General features: G+C 36.2%; 1 protein-coding gene across 1 annotated transcript in view; it reads left to right on the forward strand.

Moving 5' to 3' along the window:
* SPOCK1 (SPARC (osteonectin), cwcv and kazal like domains proteoglycan 1) overlaps positions 1-18,257 on the forward strand; it is a 286,277-nt gene that overhangs the window by 92,621 nt on the left and 175,399 nt on the right. Inside the window, exon 3 of the mRNA XM_068698036.1 lies at positions 3,479-3,524. Coding sequence (XP_068554137.1) covers positions 3,479-3,524 — 46 coding nt within the window. The remainder of the gene's footprint in view (positions 1-3,478; positions 3,525-18,257) is intronic.

The following is an 18,257-nucleotide window of genomic DNA, read 5'->3' on the forward strand; positions in this document are numbered from 1 at the left end:
CCCCTCCCAAATCCATCAAACAAATAGTCTTTAAAGTCACTTAGGGGAAAAAAGACATTTTTAATTCTCTCACATATCAGGTATGTAACAGATAAATATGTGCAAAAATACTTTCTGGTGCTTTTGTCAGCCAAAAGGAAATGAAAGTGTCTTTTTTGGTACTTTATGAGAGGCAAACATACTAATAGCATGGCATTTGGCTAATAGCACAGCAGCTGGAAACTGGGCCATGACAGCCAAGGTGCAAAGGTCAGAAAAGAAAGAGAAAATAATTTCATTTGAAGGCTAAGGTCATCTGAAATAAGTGATTCCACATTTTAAAGGCTACTGAGGATAAAATCAGTGAATGTCATATCCTTACATTGCTTAATTTCATTCTTTCTTCTTTTCTCATTTGTAATGCTTGCCTATTCAGGAAGTTGAGGTAGGTTTTTCACTTTTAACTTGTAAATGTCCTTAGAGTGAATTGAAGTATTTACAGCATATCATATTGCATATTATACCTTAATTTCTAATCAACTATTAATGCTGTTATGAATGGTACATGTATTAATACATTTTAATTATTCATGTGTTAATATTGGTTTATTAACATGTTAATATTAAAATGATAGAATAGGTTACTGCAGGTATAAGATATTTTAAACACATTAATGCCTTTCCGAGGAGAAAATTCAGAAACACATAGATTTCTGTGCTGTCATCGTGGTATTTTATTGAATGTGAATGTTAAACCTCTTTAATCAATCTTCTTGTATTTATTTATTTTTTATGTTGAATGGTATACAGGTTTAGGTACTGTATGTTGTGATATCAACATACTTCTTCTGTTGGAGGAAGTTACAGCGAAGTGAAGTTATCCTTTGGGGGGTGTTAGGAGTTTCTCCTCCCAACAAAAGTCATTTCTGGTTAATCTTTGCAATATCCTAGTGCAAAGACTTGTCCATTTTTCAAGTCAGAGTTTTAGGTGGTATTTAAATGAGACATGGTTTTTCTGCTCAGTGGTATCTACAGGATGAATTTCACCTTTACAGCTCTATGTCTATTCAGCTACAGGTTTTGCTGGTATTGACAGTGAAGTAAAACTCTACTGCCATATTTTCTGTTGTCTAGCTGACATAAGTTGCTTTTAATTGCTGTTAGCCAGATTGCTCTAATGTACGTATAGTCATTATTTACTCCTACAAATAATGAATTCTGTATGTTGAAAATCTCAAAGATTTTCTCTGTTCCAGTCTTTTAGGTTTGTGGTTTTTTGTTTTCTTTGTTTATTATGTTTTGTTTTGTTTTTTTCTTTCTATATATGTTTCTGTGTATTTCCCTGCATTATCATCCTGTAGTTTTAGGCAAATTCTAAAATAGATGTAGCTTCAGTTTTAAAAAGCAATGTAGATGCCTGCATAGAGGAGAAAAGGAGAAGGAATAGGGTCACAGAAGAGATGGGTGTTTTCGAAGGTGTTTTTTTTTTTTTTTTTTTTTTTTATGAGCAAGGTGCATTTTCTGTAAAATACTCCTTTGACACTGAAATTGAGATAAACCCCCTTTCCAATCCTTATTTCGAAATTGGTTCCATATGCCAACTGCATAAGAAATCTTTCTTGGGATTTGAATTATTTAACAGTTTCTGATGCTGAAAACCCAGCAGCAAAGCAACACCTAGAATGTAAACAGGCAAAAATAATAATAATAATTTGTTACCAGAAAAAAAAAATTGCTCAAAAGCCTAATAAATAAATAAATAAACCACCTTATTCTAGAAAGTGATTAATGCTTGGTGAATTTAGCAGTACATTGTAATCCATTACAAAGCAGTGTATCACAATGAAGTTGGTGGGTTTTTTGTATCAACAAAGCTGTGGAATTCAAAGGCAAGTCTGTGATTTTATTTCTGGTGCCGAACCCTGTACTTCTAAAGAGAAAAGTTAGAGATTCTTCTGATGTATCTGAAATAAATTATGAATAATAATCTTTATAGTTACTGTGGAAAGCTATCGCTGTCCATGAAGTCAGGGTAGACACAGCATAGTCAGCATGAATACACTTGGAGAAAGCAAATACATTTGCTTTTTGAAAGGCGTACAGAATTGCAACCAGTACCCTCATTACAGGCAGCATTTGCCCGTCCTTGGCAGCCTCCAGATCAGAGAAGAGCATCCGCAGTTCTCCATGCTATCAGTGTTAGTAGTTTCTGCTTCTCACCCCAGCCATAATAATCCCAAAGGAATGCAGTGCCACAAGGCACATTGTCTGGCGCTCAGTGCATAGAGAACCTGCCTTCCTCCAGTCACCTGTGGGGTAATGCTTAGAGTGACTGGATAGCATGGGAGCAGGTGAAATTCAGTTAACTAGAAATAAATGGTAAGCAAAGTCCTATGGAAGAAATAATTTAGGTGTTTTATTCACACTGATGGGTTTTCAGTTACCCTCCTGGCAGGAAAAAGAAATGTAAATGTCATTCTAATTGATAAAGACATCTCTTCAGTGGCAGCCCTCAAGAAATGAATATAGAATGTTGGATATATTAAAAAGGAAATAAAGATTAACATGAAGACAAATATAACAGTGTTATAGAAATCTTCCATGATTCCTCACTTCAAATACATTATTCAGTTGTTATCGCTCCCTCTCACAGAGGACAAGTGAGATATACAGAATATGCTGAAGCTGAATCTCTTGAACCCCAGTTCTTCACAGGTTGATGGCACTCCGAAGTAGGGGAAACTTTGCCTACAGATATATATTTGCTAAATACATAGAATACAAATTCAGGGACATGGAAAGGACTGGAGAAAGCATGGAAAAAGCTTATTCACAACAATAATCATTTGGCCAAGTACGCTGACAATTCCTACTTCCTGGTTTTACAGCACAATCAGAATTACGTAAAACAGAACCATAAAACTCACTGTGTGATCATACCTTTACATCAGATTTAAGAAGTCCTAAAAAGATAAAATTTATTAGTAGGAACAAGTTACAAAAACATTCACTGCAAGTTCCCTTGGATGTTATTGTAAATTGTGTAGTGCTTTTAATATTATTAGTGTATATCTGAACATTCACAATGGTGTGATTTGCATGTGTCCAAATGTGTGTGTGTATATATATTTATATATATATTTGGGGATTTACTTTGCTGACCTTTTACAATGCTGTCATCATGTCATATTATCTTTATTACTGAATGTTGTAGACTGATACGAAGTAATAGAGTTGTCTGGAAATACTTAATGAAGGGTGTTTTGAAAAACAGGTCAGATTTGAGGTACTGAATGCAAGGGGTTTTTTTTATTCTTTAAATTCTAGCCTGCATTTACTAGTCTTTTGAATACAACCTGTTGACGGTTTTCTCTGATTTGGGCTGAATATATTTAGGATCAAAAGATGAGTTGATTCATTTGTAGTTTAATTAAATAAAATTGTACTAAAAAGATTGCTTATATTTTCCCTGAGTTTATTTTTTTTCTTTCCTATTCAGGATGATTATTTCAGAAACTGGAATCCAAACAAGCCTTTCGATCAAGGTAAAGTTAGTGAATACTTTATGGTTGTATTTTTTTTAATTTCCATATACTTTTTCCCTTTCTTGCTCTGTCTGTCGTATGCGTTAGTGAAGAGCTATATTCGTACTTACATCTCATTCCCAATTTAGTCACAGCTTGAGGTGGTTTATGTATAAGAGTTTGACTCATCTCTGTATTTTTTAGCTGTGTTTTTTAATCTGCATCCATTCCAATTTATATTCAGTGACAATATATGTGCTTAGAAAGGTTCTCTGTAGCCCTGAATCTCAGTCTAACATGCAATTTAAAACAGGTGTCTTCACATACTTTTTCTTTCATTTTAAAAACTTCTTAAGTGAATGCCATAAATGTAATTACTGTATTTCCTAATGCTATGAGGGCAATTCTTTGAGTCTAATTGCAAAGTTGTGAATTTCAGAGCTGATTTTCAAAAGAAAAGGGCATTGTGTATATGCTGCTGATTCCAGTACAGAGTCCATCAGGCATTTTGCACTTCCTTTGTCTTGGTGGGTTGTTAAGTTATGGCAGTTATTCCAACAGTTCCCGGGCTAGCCATCAAAGGATAGGAGAAAGAAGTAAAAAATATTTTGTTTTGTCCAGAATAGGGAGCAACTCTGCCAACCAGAGACTTGAATCTTCAAAATTGCTGAACTGTTTAGGAAGGAAATACCCCTTGGTGTCTCTGTGGACACATAGTTGCTTTTGAAATTTTCACTTTAAGTGCCTTTCTATACTTCATTGCCCAGCACGTATGATGTGCATGCAGCTCCCAGGAATTATTACTGGGGACATGTACATATTAGGCTGAAGAGCATCAATTCTCTGCCGTTATGGAAATGGAACTTCAATGTCAAAGGAAAGGGGAAGATGATGTTTTGGTCAAGGCGTATATCCACAGAGAGATTTTCAAAGGCATAGAGGGATTTAGGATTACAAATTCTATTGATTTCAAACAAAACATTTGCTGCTCCTTTCAGAGGCTATGTGAACCTCTGTCTTCCCAAGAGGAGGGAAAAAAAAAAAAAAAAAAAAGATAAGTCCTGGCAAAAATGTTGCAAAAAAAATTTTTGAACTGACCTACTCTAAAAAGAGAATCTAAAATCACACATGGATACCTTGAAGTGATACAAACATTTGTACATCTGCTAAAGATTCCTGTCTCTTCACAATGTCTCTTTTTCCAGTGGGTAAATTAAAACAGCAGGCTGCATCTCTTCTGGCCTGTACAGGAAATCTGAGTACAGCTTCACTAGGCTAACACTAGCCTATATGAATACCCTCTCTTTGGGACAGGTATACAGTATTTTCACACTTAAAATATATTTCTAGATTCTAAAATCACTTTTTAAAATATAGTGAAGCCTTCATATGGAAGCCAGACTGCAGAATCACCATGAAGCTGCTGGGAGGGCAGGGTTCAGAAGTAGCTGTAGGTGGTTAGTACCTGTCAGAAGTGATCTCGTAAAGGCAGCCAGGGAATTCAGTATATCTGTAACAACTTTAAAAATGAACTGGAGACAGAGGTTTTGAAAATCATCAGAGTTCTACTTCTAGACTTTTACTTCATTTGCATCTTTTAAAGAAGAGTGTGCTGGGTCAAACCAATGCTTTCTAAAAGAAAAAAGCTACCTTTATTCAGCAGATTAAATTCCTTAATTATGCATTTAAAAGCAACAGCAGTGTAATCTAGCTGTCTTCTTTCTGCTTGTAATGCAGAGAGAGATACCTGCATTTATGTCTCAAGGAAAAAAAAACACCTTGTTTTGTAAGAAAGCACACATGACTTTCACTGAAACAACCCCTAGAGAGTTGCACAAGGTATCTTTGCATAACACACCTTCCCAAGGGAAGTCAACTTCAATGCTTCAGCTGCAAGTAGAGAGTACCTGAGTAGTCAGAATTTATTTTTTAGCCTTGCTACTAGCCCACATTTTTATTCATCTCAAACCCAAGAGAAACCAATAGAAAGGTGAGCATCTTACTGACTGAGCCGAGCTAACGAGGCATTTGGACTGCAGAAGGCAGGAGAGCGTGTAGCCTGGAAATGATTGGTAGTCATTAATATTGAATTCAATTCTGTCAGAGTTGCAGAAGCCAGAAAACAGAAGAGTGGAAGGGGCAGGGTACTCAGGATTTTTAAAATATGAATCAAAGGGTTGGGTGTTTTTGTTTGTTTACTTGTTTTTTTGACAAAGTCATTTGAAAGATCATAAACAGCTTGACAGCTAACTTGGCATACTTTCCTAGTTTCCTACTTTGAAGAAAGAAAAGAGGGAATTAGGGGAAAAGTTTAGCATAATATTCCCAAATCAGAGGTTTTTGTACGGTAATTAAATGTATGCACCTAGCCAGACTCACCATAAAATTAACCCATTCAGACTTCATGTGTTGTTGTATGTCAACACTGCTAAACGAATATTTAACTTGCAAGACATTTCTCCTAAAGCCACCTCTCAATAGCTGTATTAAATGCTTCAATAGATAAATGTTATTAACTTTTCTGGTAAGATGCACAAGTAAAGAGTGCATTTAGTTAGGTGTAAAGTTGCTGGAATTATGTCAATTTTCCTTGCCATATGGCTTTTTTTCTTTTTTTTTTTTTTTTTTTTTTTAAAGCATCATTACCCCTAAGACAGGAACAGTGGAAATAATGGGATGCACTGAATCCAAAACATTTAGACCATTGAGCTGCCATTACTAGTAACAGCAAAACACAATAAGAAGGGAAAAAAACTGGACGTTCACCCTTGATTCCCAGACTTTTTCTTTAATTTCATTGTCTTTATTCCAAGTTCTTTTCCCCTTTAGCTGAGAAACGTGGAGAGGGATATTTCCTCTTTCTCAGAGACGTTTTGGACATTATCTGTCAGGGGAAAAAATAAAAAAAAATAAAAAAAAAAAAATCCCCCTTCCACTGTGCTGTAGGAAAATCTTCACCTGCCCATCTGTGGCTCTGATGTCAGACATACTCATATAGTCTTGGCTATCATTATTAATTACAGGCAGGAGCTCTCTATCGTTCCAAAGAATTTCCCTTGGGCACTAATGAAAGGCTAAACTGTCAAAATACCCTCGTTTTTGAAGAGGAAACACTGCTTTTGATTGGATTGTGGCCTCCAGCATAGCATAACCTGCAACTTTCACAGTCCAGCAGCCCCATGGAAGTGAATTTGTCAAACTTAGAGCTTTATAACTAGAGATGGATGTGTTGGTATTCATGCTTCCTCTCCTCCTGCATAGAATTGTACCTAAGTATGTTTAGTGTCTGACTGGCAAGTCCAGATTCCAGAAGCCCTCCAGCCTCCTGCAGCTGTGCATAATAAAGTTTGCCTGAAATTCATAAGCATTCCAAAAGCAAAAAGACAATAATGGGAAGCCTGTGATGCAGGATGAAAATCATAGAACCTACAATTATTTTTGAACATGTAATTTTCTGTTAGCCCAGTTAAGATGTTCTTTCAGAAAAGCCTGAATAAATTTCCTTCAGAGAGTTTAGTACTGTACACATTCCTAGCCACAAATATATGTTAGTTTTATAATAAATGTTTTCCATTACTGTGCCTCAGATGGCAGATTTCAATTGAATAACTTATTTTGCAATTTATTTTTTGACTGTATTTGAATTAGTTTTAGAGGCTTATTCATAGGACAACTGCACATGAATTATGTTTGCAAATCTTCAGTAAATCAGTACAATTTTAAAACATGCTAACTAAATCAACAGGAAAAAAAATAGCTGAGATGCTGCACGTGAAATATACTATCTTCCATCAGAGGCATTTCAAGCACATTTGGCTGCTTATATCCTCCAACAGATGCACATGGCTGTCATGTGCTAGAAGCATAGTATTAAATTTCTTATAAGCTTGTAAGCAACCAATTTTTTCATTAAATATGGCATCAGAAGTGACGGAGATAGGATCCCCATCTGTGACGGTATTATGGCTGATGTGTTTTGAACTAAGACAATGATCAATAGGTTGCTTGTCTAGAATTTTATTAGCACTTGGGGAGCACTTGTTAGTTTGGTCAATAATGGTGCTGACTTTCTTTTAATATCTCTTACTTCACTGACTGTGAAGCAGACATGATTTTTCAAAGGGAAATTCACGCTTCCCTCTAGTGCTCGTTTAGTTCCCATTGAAATAAATACATCTTTGGGAATTTAATACAGCCCAGCCCTGCTCTCACTGGCATCGCTCAGTAAGCAGCGGTCTCCCTCCCTTTGCTTCAGTTCAGTGTACAGGAATTTGTTCTTAGAAGCATATTTAAACCTTTAAAATTAACTGTTTGGAAAAATACATGCCTGTAAAGCTTCCATCCTTATTTGCTGTCAAAGAGACCCCAAAGTATTATTCACAGTAGCAGGGTTTGTATTCTGGTTGAACAAGGCCAAAGCAATCAGGCACAGTCTCCTGCATTGACATTATTTGGCTTAAATCTATCGTTGTGCCACCCAGTATTTATGCTGCACATCAGAATGAGTTTTAAATCATTAGGCAGTCACAAGGGTAATTTGCAAAGTATTTAAAGATGTTTATATAGTTGTGAGTTAATAGTAGACATTGTTTGGCTCTAATCAAAAAAAGAGGAACTTTTGGGAAGAGCAAAAGTAGAAGGTGAAGCACCAGTGGTCATTAACTGTATAATTCAGAATTTTTAGGAAGACAACGCTGAAGTAAAGAGAAGTGATTTCAAAATCAGAATTCAGTAAACAGAGAATTGATAAGAACTAAATTTTAGGGGAAGAGTAGTTAGGATAATTGGCATTTCCTTAACGTAAAGGGCACAAGAATACCAAGAACTTGGTTAATGATAAGGTTCTTGGTGACTTAGTTGGCAAGAAGTTATTTAGAGAAAGTGAAACTTCATTGAACTCAAAGAAGCAAAAAGCATTGCACCAAGCAAAGAAAGCCAGGTACAAAATGAGATGTTTAGGAAAGGATTTAAGAATAATAATTTTCTATGAGTGTATTAAAAGGAAGAGAAAAATCAAGCAAAATGATGATTCACAGTCAGTGGAGAGAGAAGCTTATATAAAGGCAAGATGAGAAGGTAAAAGTATTGTTACCTGTCTTTGCTTTGTCTTTCACTTAAAAAGACAGCTGTGATCAGGAGGCTACTGCAATTAATATTCTCATCTGAAGTGTAAGATTATGGATTAGGGAAAGAACAGGCCTCAGTAAATTAGATGTTTGCAAATCAGTTTAAATTGACCCAAGGGTTAAGTGAATTGGCTGAAATATTTTTAGAGGTACTAAAAGTTATCTTTGAAAATGTATGGAATTGTAGAAGCATACATGTTTTTCCAGTTGCAAAAAAAGGGAAAAAAAAAAAAAAAAAAAAAAAAAAAGGAAATTGTACCACATGACTTAAAACTAAAATCCTGAAAAAAAAGTGATGAAATAAATATTAACGCAAGGTTTTGTTAACATCAAGAAGATAGGGGGATGAATAAAGCCAGTATGGATGTCAAAATAAATCTATTTCTTTTTCAGTGACATTTACAGGCCTTGAGACTCAAGGATAAGCTTGCTGTGTCATGTATCTTGACTTTAATAGGGCTTTTGACATTGGCTTACATTACTGTCCTATAAACAAGTTTAAGAAGTATTGTCTAAAAGAAATAATTGTGAGGTGGGTACAAAATCACTTGGAAAGATTCGTTCTGGTAGTAGTTGCCAATGGTTCCACATCAGGCTGGAAGGATAAATTGAGAAGGGTTCCTCTGTGATCTATTTTGAGTGTAGTATTATTCACCACTTTCATTAAATTGCAGATGTTGAAGTTAGTATGCTTATTAAATCTAGAAATGTAGCCAAGCTGGGAGAAGCTGTACACATATTAGAACAGCAATAAAATTCAGAGTAGCCTTACAATATGAAATAAATGGTCTGAAAACAAAAGATAAAGTTCAGTCAGGACAGATACAAAGTTCTGAACTGAGGTAAGAACAATCAGCTGCACAAAACAGAATAACAGACAATTGGATCATCATAAATTCTGACTGAAAGTTGTAAAAAAAGGGTTGGGGATTACAGTGGATTACAAATTGAACATGAGTCAACGATGTTCTGTTGCAAAGAAGGCAACTGTTGCACTGGCATGTGCATAGCTGTGAGTAATCCTTTAGCTCTAGTCAGCACCAGTGAGACCTTGGCTGGAATACATTGTCCAGATTTCAGCACCAGGCTTCTTGAACAGTGTGAATCGATTACAAAATACCCAGAGAAAAGTACTAGATATGATCAGAGCTGCAGAAATTAAACTCTAGGAAGACTGAAGGAGAGGAGGTGGCTCTGTGGGGGGAAAAAACTATTTTAAAATGCATATAGTTAGCTGTGAAGGGGAGGAATTGTGATCTGTCTATTGTGAATATAGCAAGGAGCAATACATTACAGAAAAAATAATTTTAGCACTCATAATGACAGGAATAGTTGAGCATTGGGAGAGATACTTTAAAGAGTCTGTGAAGTCTCTGTCTTTGAAGGTGTTCTGAAATATGGTAGACAAATGTCTTGTGCATAATGACACATTGACAGCTGATCCAGCTAGGGAGGAGGGGAATGGAACCAGCAACCTTCCCAGCATTGCCATTGTAGCACTGAAATTCTGTGGTTGTTCTGTGATTAATGGAAACCAGCTGATTTAATTGAAAGAGTACAGGAGAAATGCTGAACAAGGTTTTTCTTAAAACAGATTTCCACTCAAAGCAAATAAGGGGAACGAAAAAAAAAAAGTGAATAGGTATTTTTGACAGACATTTTGGCACCATCTGAAAAAATACAGGTTCTCATTTGATGGAAGTAATCTGCATAAACTTTAAGATAGAAACTAACCGCAGGCTTGCAAACCTCCATGAATATAAACAGGGACTGGCAAAAGGCAGTCTGTTTTATCTGACTGCTTCTTCTGACCTCACTTGCTTTCTAACATAGAAGACATCCTATATATGATTCTGCACTTGGTTATTAATGCTTTTTTTCTAGCCTAGCAGGAATAAAGGTCATGATTTAACCCTAAGGTTAAAGATTTGGGTGTAAATGAGTTAACTAGTCTCTTTCAATTCATTAGATAAAACATGACAATGCACATGTATTTAGGAATTAAATCTCCTTCCACTATAAACCTAAGAGCCCAGGTCACCAAAGAATTAATTGAATCACAGCTATTTTCCTCCATGTTCTTATTGCTTGAAATTAAACACATTTGCATAAAATAGTAATATTTTTGATCAAAGCTGACTACTTGCATTCTAGCCTTGCAACCCTTTGTCATGTGGAAAGTTACTTTAAACTGCAAAATGGCACAGTAGCAGTACACAACAAGGTGAATAAAAATAAATAAATAATGTGTATTCAGGTGTTGTTCTACACTAAAAATTCCCCAAAACATACTATGGTGAAAATAAGTATCACTTTGGAGGGCATTATTTAGTCATTTAATCACTATCTGCCTTTCCTCTGTGTCCTCTGGTTGTAATTTATCGATGGATCTTGCCACTGATGTGTGTCTTCGTGCTGTCAGTTATTGGCTAGCAGCTTTCTTTAAAGGTCTTGTTCCCTTCAGCCTTTCGACTTTTCAAACATTGTCTTTAAAGTATAGGGACAGAAAAGCTATATCTGAAGTCCGGAATTTGTCGTGCACCATCCTTCATGAAACCTCGGTTTGAGGATTTGATCTATTTTATCTAGGCCATGTTGTCTACCGTTGTTGTGTTGCATGCACGCAGCCTCGTAGTGCATCAGTGGGATTAGATGGAGGCATCCAGAAGAAGTGCTACCTGAAACTGGGAGACTATTATGTTCACTTTAACCAAAAGGCAGGACAAGTAGAATCAAATCTGTAACGTTAGTGGGTACTTTTTCTGGCACGGCTCTAATTTATAAGCTGAGCAATTAATTCACTAAGTTCCTCCTCTGCCATGTTCTACTTAACAACAGATAAACAGAACTCCATTAGAAATGGGTGTACAGATAAGCAATCCGAGGGATCATTGCACGTTCCAGAAATCTTTAATGCAATGTAAGTAACCATTAGTGTAATTATTTTAATGTGATACTTCAGTATGTTCATGGAGTTTCTCCTTTGTTTTAACTGCTGGGTTTTAAAAAATAAATCAGAAAAATGCATGTAATATCTAGTCTCTAAGAGCAAAAATGTCTTTGCTGTGAAGGTTCCAGCATATAACCCTGCTTTTTTGTTCAGTGAGGACCTTTGCAATAACCTTTCATATTTAAAACTAGGCAACAAGGAGTTGCTGACACAGGCTGTAGAAGTTTGCAAAACTGAGAAAGGGAAGAACCCCTGCTTGGCATGGAGTTAAATATAGACATCTGAAGAGAAAAAAAAAAAAAAAAAAAAGAGTCAGCTTCTCTTTCAATAAACCATAAAGCTACCTAAGAAAGCAGTGTTAGCTAAAATAAATAAATAATCTATAAATAAATAAATAATAATCTAGTCATGATTTGTTAATTCCATTGATTGTTTTTACGGTTATAGTAAATTCACTCTAACCCAAGGACCTGTTCATCCTCAAAATCCAGATAATATTTAGCTATCTCAGAGGAGAGCATGATGCAAAAAAATATGCACTTCTATAACTTTTCCATTTTTGATATTATCGGTTATCACCACCTTGTATCTTTGACATTAATAGAATTGTAAAATATTCATTTTCATGGGCTTTCTTTCTCTCCCTTGCTTCTCCTTCCTGTTTTTCTTCAATTTGTCTGAAATGCAAGTGGTAGAATAGTCACATGGTGATTGTCTGCAGTATGCTCTTATAAAGGCATCATATTTTTATCTAGTTTTTCAAGTAGCAGTGCTCTTTTTAAATTTAAGCTTCTCAGCACCTCTTCACTGTGCTGAATAGCCACAGTGAATATCCAACTGAAAGCCATTTATACAACCGAAAGCCAAATGCACTTATTCATTCTCTAGGTTGTCTTTGTGAAGTGTCCATCTTCCACAATTGCTTACTTCAGTAAGCTCAAGTTACTTCAGTAGCCTTGAGGGTTTAAGAAAACTGTTTAATTGTGTGAAGTTTTTTTTAAAATCTTTTGTGATTCTCAGGTTGCTGCCATAAAAATGTGAGGTTAAAAAAAAGTGCATATCTCCATTAATACTGAGACTGTCTTTTTGCATTCACTGTGCAGCAAGAAGAAGACTACTTGTTCTAATTCTTCAAATTGCGTATTTGCATGAGTGCCAGCTAGTCTGCTTTTTATGATAAAGCCTAAAAACTTTTCAGCAATCACTTTTTTTTTAAATTTATTTCCATTTTCCCCTTCTTCTTACTAACATGGTCAGGAAACATCTTACCTATCTGATTATCCACTTGGGCTGACAACTATTATGCTGTTCAAGCCAAAGTAATTTGAACTATCCAAGTTAAAGGCATGAAAAGCAGAAGTCTATCTGAAATACACCAGCAGGCCCTTAATGTGGGTAAAATGTCCAGATATCAGAAATATAAATATATTTATAGTTTGCATCATATAGATCATTAATTATTACTTTTCATCTTTAGATACTGCCTCAACAGAAATTCTACATATGCCATTGCAGTGTGTTTAGTGTAACCTCTATTTAGCTATTCTGACTCTTAATTGCCTAACTGCTCCTGGGCTTTTCATTATTCTGTTGCAAAAATGCGACTTCATATTTAGGCAATCATTTTTCATTTTCTTTACAGCTCTCCTTCTTAGCTGCTTTTTCATCAAGGCACACTGCTAGGATATTTTCCTACACAGGACTGTGCCAATAACATTTTTTCCAATGCCTATAAATAAATTAAGTATACTGTGGCTTGAAAGAGAAATTGCGATCAGCTGGTGTTCTACTACCTACAAAACATTTTATCTTCTTTCAGTTTCTATTACTGTGCTCTCCCTTGACTTTGTATAGGAAGTTGCACTCCCTGTTAGCATCGTGTGGCACGTTTGTGTACAGCATGCTTGATGTATGGAACTATTGCAAACGCCTAGCATGGATAGCTCAGCTTTTGAAATTGCATCGAAGATGAACTTTTTGACAGATGCGGCTGTTTATGTGATTTGGAAATAGGCCTGTTTGTATCAGTCAGGCAGGCACTTCATTTATCAAAATGGAAAAAAAAAAAAAAGAAATAAGGTTCAAGATGAAAGAGAAAAGAGAAGCCACCTATCTAGTAGGAGCAGAGAGCCCAAAAGGAGGAAAGCACTTAAAATTAACATGTATAGCTCTTACAATGGTACAACAACAACAACAACAAAAGTCTTTTTCCTAGGCTGAAGTTTTAAACAGAACATAATTGCTTGATTTCATCACATCTGCACATTTATTCACAACCTAAAAGCCAGTTGCCTGGCCCACGGTAGCTGTCTATCATTTAATCTTTGTAGGAGACACTGAAATAAGTTTTTCAGATTTCAGGTACTGTACTGGGAGCTGCTTTGAGGACTAGCTAAGACTGGTTAGATGGAATCAGCCATCGCTGTCTAGGAAAGCAAGATATATACTAGAACCTCTTCTGCACACTATTCTACTCCACTTCCCTAGAGAAGATGAAAAGATCAAAAAGATCAAAAGCACAATGGTTGTTAAATTTATGAGGATCCTGTCTCAGTTTTGAAGCTCAAATAGAGCAAATTTTATGACTGAAACTGCTTCCCTGTTCTGTGGAAGAGCTGGCACAGGCCAGGAGAGAAGTTGTGCAGGCTGTTGTTTTTCATATATTTATATATATAAGTCTTCTCCCCATGAGACTCCCAAAATACTCTGTGATTTCCTTAGCTATTGGATTGAATAGACGATAACTCCTCAGTAGGGGGTCCATTTTCTGGTTTGCTCTTGCCATTGTTGGTACCCACAGTGTGCTTGTTCAGGACAATTCTGAGCACATCTGCATTTATTAATGATCAACAGGCTGTTTGTGTGGTTTCCCGAAGCACAAAATAAGCTATTTGAGGTACATTCTGTTGTTTGGGACAAGAGAGTGGTCATACTTTGTCTACTTCTGCTGAAACAATATTAGCTCAAGTTCACAGGCCTACACCAACAGCTATGCTAACTAGGCCTAACTAATGTTAATTGCTACACTGACACAAGATAATGGGAAATTCTGGTCCATATTTTCTGAAGCTTTCAAGAACAACAAACTCTGCCAGGATGTTCAAATGAAGAAAGGAGCTCCGAGGAAATGTATGTCATTAAATAACCATGGCAGGTGTCCCTTACAGGTGGGATTCTCCTGGAACATGCTTACCCACCTAAGCACTGGTATCATCTTTGTGAGCAGCAGGGTATTTGAAGATTACCTAGCTGAGAATCTACAAAAGCATCAGATATTCAGTGGGGAGGGAAAAAAAAAAAAAAAGAAAAAAAAAAAGTGTTTGGCTGAAGGCTGCAGGAGCTGGAATTTTGAGATAGCGTCACTTTGTTTTCCTTTGAGCTGGGGAAGAGAGAGTCAAGAGAAGGGAAGATCAAGTATGCAATAGGTGATGTTTAACGCTTTGAAAAAGAATCAGATAGTTTAATAATGGATTTTCTGTGTGACAGTCCTTTGGCATAGCTGATTTTTACCTGTCCATTAGTATGCTGTCTGTTTTGTCAATCTAGCAAAAAGGGAAAAGTCTTCTTGCTTGCTTTCCTAAAAGAACTGCATTTCTGTGATCTCCGTGCAGCTTTTAAATTAAGAATTATTATTTTGAATTAAAATATTGAAACCACACTCTCTAGATCTTGAGATCTGAAGTTTTAGCTCACTTCTTGTTAGCATTCAATGTAGGAAGGGATGGGGTTTCAGTAAGTTGCTGAAGAAAGGTAGTACAAAGTGGAGACACTGAGTAGAAACAGAGGGGAGAGGCCAAGAAGGAAGGTTTAAATGTATGTTTGGAGCAAAAGGTTTTGTTAGGAGAACTTTTTGATTGTTTTTTGGGATGTGTATATTACATTCTATTTTCGTATTTCTCTGCATGTGTTTGTCCATTATATTGGAACAATAAGATGTTTTGAAATGAAATTATTAAAAATTGAAGTCAGAATTACAAGCACACTTTTATAAGGCATTGAATAATTATAAGAGGTTGTTCTTATACGCAGGCAATTTCTTCAATGATAAGAACTTTTAGTCTGAGGAATTAATTTTCAGCATGCTACCTAAATAAAAGGTTCATTAAAATCTTCTTATGGTATGTAATAGGGAGCTAATAATGGTTGTTGTTTATTTTTTATTTCAATTATAGTAGATGTGAATTTAATAGTATTTTAATAAAAATAAATAGTAGCATTTATTTTCCATTGAGTGCTGTGGATTTACATGATGTGTCTGAACATACAAAGAGCCTAGGGTGTGGATGTGTGTGGTGAATGGATTTTATTTTAATGACCTATATTATAATTGCCCTGTCCTGGCAATTGAAGTTGGGCATTAAATCTTAATTCATTAATTCCTTTGCATCTTTTTTTTTTTTTTGTCCATTGAGGAGAGAGGTGGAAGTACTAAAAATTCCTTTAAGCTTGTAAAGCTGGAAGAAGTGTATGACGAATAGATTTAAAACGGATTACTAAGGGGTAGAACACAAAGGCAAAATTACATCAGTGTCAAATTCTGCCCTCAGTTACATGCAGGCTCCTTCGTGAAGTTACAGTGATTTAAATTTAGCTTAGACTTGCATTACTTGGATGGAAAATGCATGCTCATTTTGTATTTCTCTTTTTCAGTCATTCTGATGCAAATGTCCAGTAGTCACTTTCACATGTGTTTTCCTATCCATATATATCCATGTTTTCTATGGGATGACTTCACAGCAGAGACTGAACAATCTCAGTAATCCAACAATTAAAAAATGAGCACACGAACAGGTCTGACTGGAAGGTCTCCACAGTTCCCTATATGCCTATGTACCATTTCCAAATACGCCTTAAAGAAAGAATCCTCGGATCCAGAAGTAGTGATGATCTCAGCATGATCCCAAAGTTTGAGTCTTAGTTCTGTTCTTCCAAATGCTGTCTAATGTATTATGTACTGTGTCCTTCTACTGAAGCAATTTCACACCTCATCTACTAGAGATGAAAATGGCAGGGAACAAACTATAAATCCAGCAAAATCTTGGTTTAGTAGATATATCATCCTATCAGAGCTTTTTCACATAAATAATTAGCTCATCACTTCCTCAATCCACTAAACTTGCAAAGCTTTGGAAGTGATGTCAGATGATGTTATCTCAAGAGACTCTCAAGGAGTCAGCAAACCCAGCCCTTCCCTCAGGGAAGCACCAGCCACATCTGCAGCAGTATTAACAGACAGGAGCTCTCCTAAAAATCACTGGTGGTCTTAAACACCTCCAGTGCAGACATTCCGCAGTCTGCCCAGCAATTTATTCTGGTGTTGTCCTATCTTAACCATGAGAAATTTGTAACCTGAACTTCCACTTTCGCAGCTCGACCATTTGAATTGAAACCTTTGACATTGACATGACAAACAGTCAGGCCTGTTGTTAAGTTTCCCAGTTTTCCTTCAATGCTGTCGATTAGTTTTTCCTTAAAGACCATTCACTCGCCTTGTTACACTCTCTCAAACTGATCTAAATGGAGCACTTGAAACACATCACAGACATACTAAGAAACCAAGTGTTTAAAGAGAAAGGAGCAATATGCTTTAGGAAGTAGAAGGTCATCAGTGTACGATGGCACACCTGTATATGTGCCTCTGTGTTTTGGGGAGGGAGGGGACACAAACTATGTATACATTGTCACTGAGGTAAATTTATTTGGTGCTGTTTATGCAAAAAAAGATGGGAGGAGAAGAGCAAGAGTGTTATCAGTAGGATTTGTTCCAGCAGTTTTACATGCTGTGCTTTCCAGTTCACCAAGGTGGTTTGAGAGTAATTCTTGCCATGTATCCCCAGTATATAAAAGTGATAACACTTTTTCTGTCATGAAGGGGTGCTGATATGTTTTTCAGGGACCACACCAGATGCTCTATGGTGTCCAGTTCCTTACTGCTAGGGCATCTGGACATCAGAACCTATGTGTCTGTTAAGATCTTAATCACGCACTGCAGTGATAAAACTGGCACATGCAACCATGGGACTGCAACAAATTTAGCCTACTCAATGTGTCACAGCTCTGAAGAGGGCTGTAATTTGTTCCTTCCTCTTGGACATGTTGGCTGCTGGCATTAGGGATCTGGCCATGTTGCCAGAACTGTGCACTCTGAGATTCTCTTTAAGCACCTCTCCAAAGGTCTGTGACACCAAACTGAACTCTTCTGGCTGCAGGTGTGGGAATATACCTTTTATTTGTCTTTTTTTAGCACTTTTTTTTTTTCCTGCACTTTGGATTTTTACCAGGATAGTATCTTCCATAAATAACATGACCTGGTGTTTGCATTCCTCATGCTCTTCACCAGAACTTCTAACTTTGTTTGAAGCAAGCAGTCTTTTCACATTGTTTGAAATAATTTCACCCTCATTGATTTCATCTGGTTGAATGGTCCTTTGATCCAAGCTCAGAACCAACAAAACTTTTATTTTTTAATGCTTTTACTAGTAGATGCCTACACTATGTTATGGTAGTGTAGATAAGGTATGATTGAGCACTTTATCAAATAACAGTTATTACTGGACCATTAATTCTGGTTACAAAGATTATTAGAAGTACAGATTTTTACACCGAGGTCCAGTAATATTTTTTTATAATACAGATTTAAAAGATATTTATGCAAGCAGAAAATTGAATCAGCATTGC

The sequence above is a fragment of the Anas acuta genome, chromosome 14 (genome assembly GCF_963932015.1).
Source record: "Anas acuta chromosome 14, bAnaAcu1.1, whole genome shotgun sequence".
In the NCBI taxonomy this organism is placed as follows: domain Eukaryota; kingdom Metazoa; phylum Chordata; class Aves; order Anseriformes; family Anatidae; genus Anas; species Anas acuta.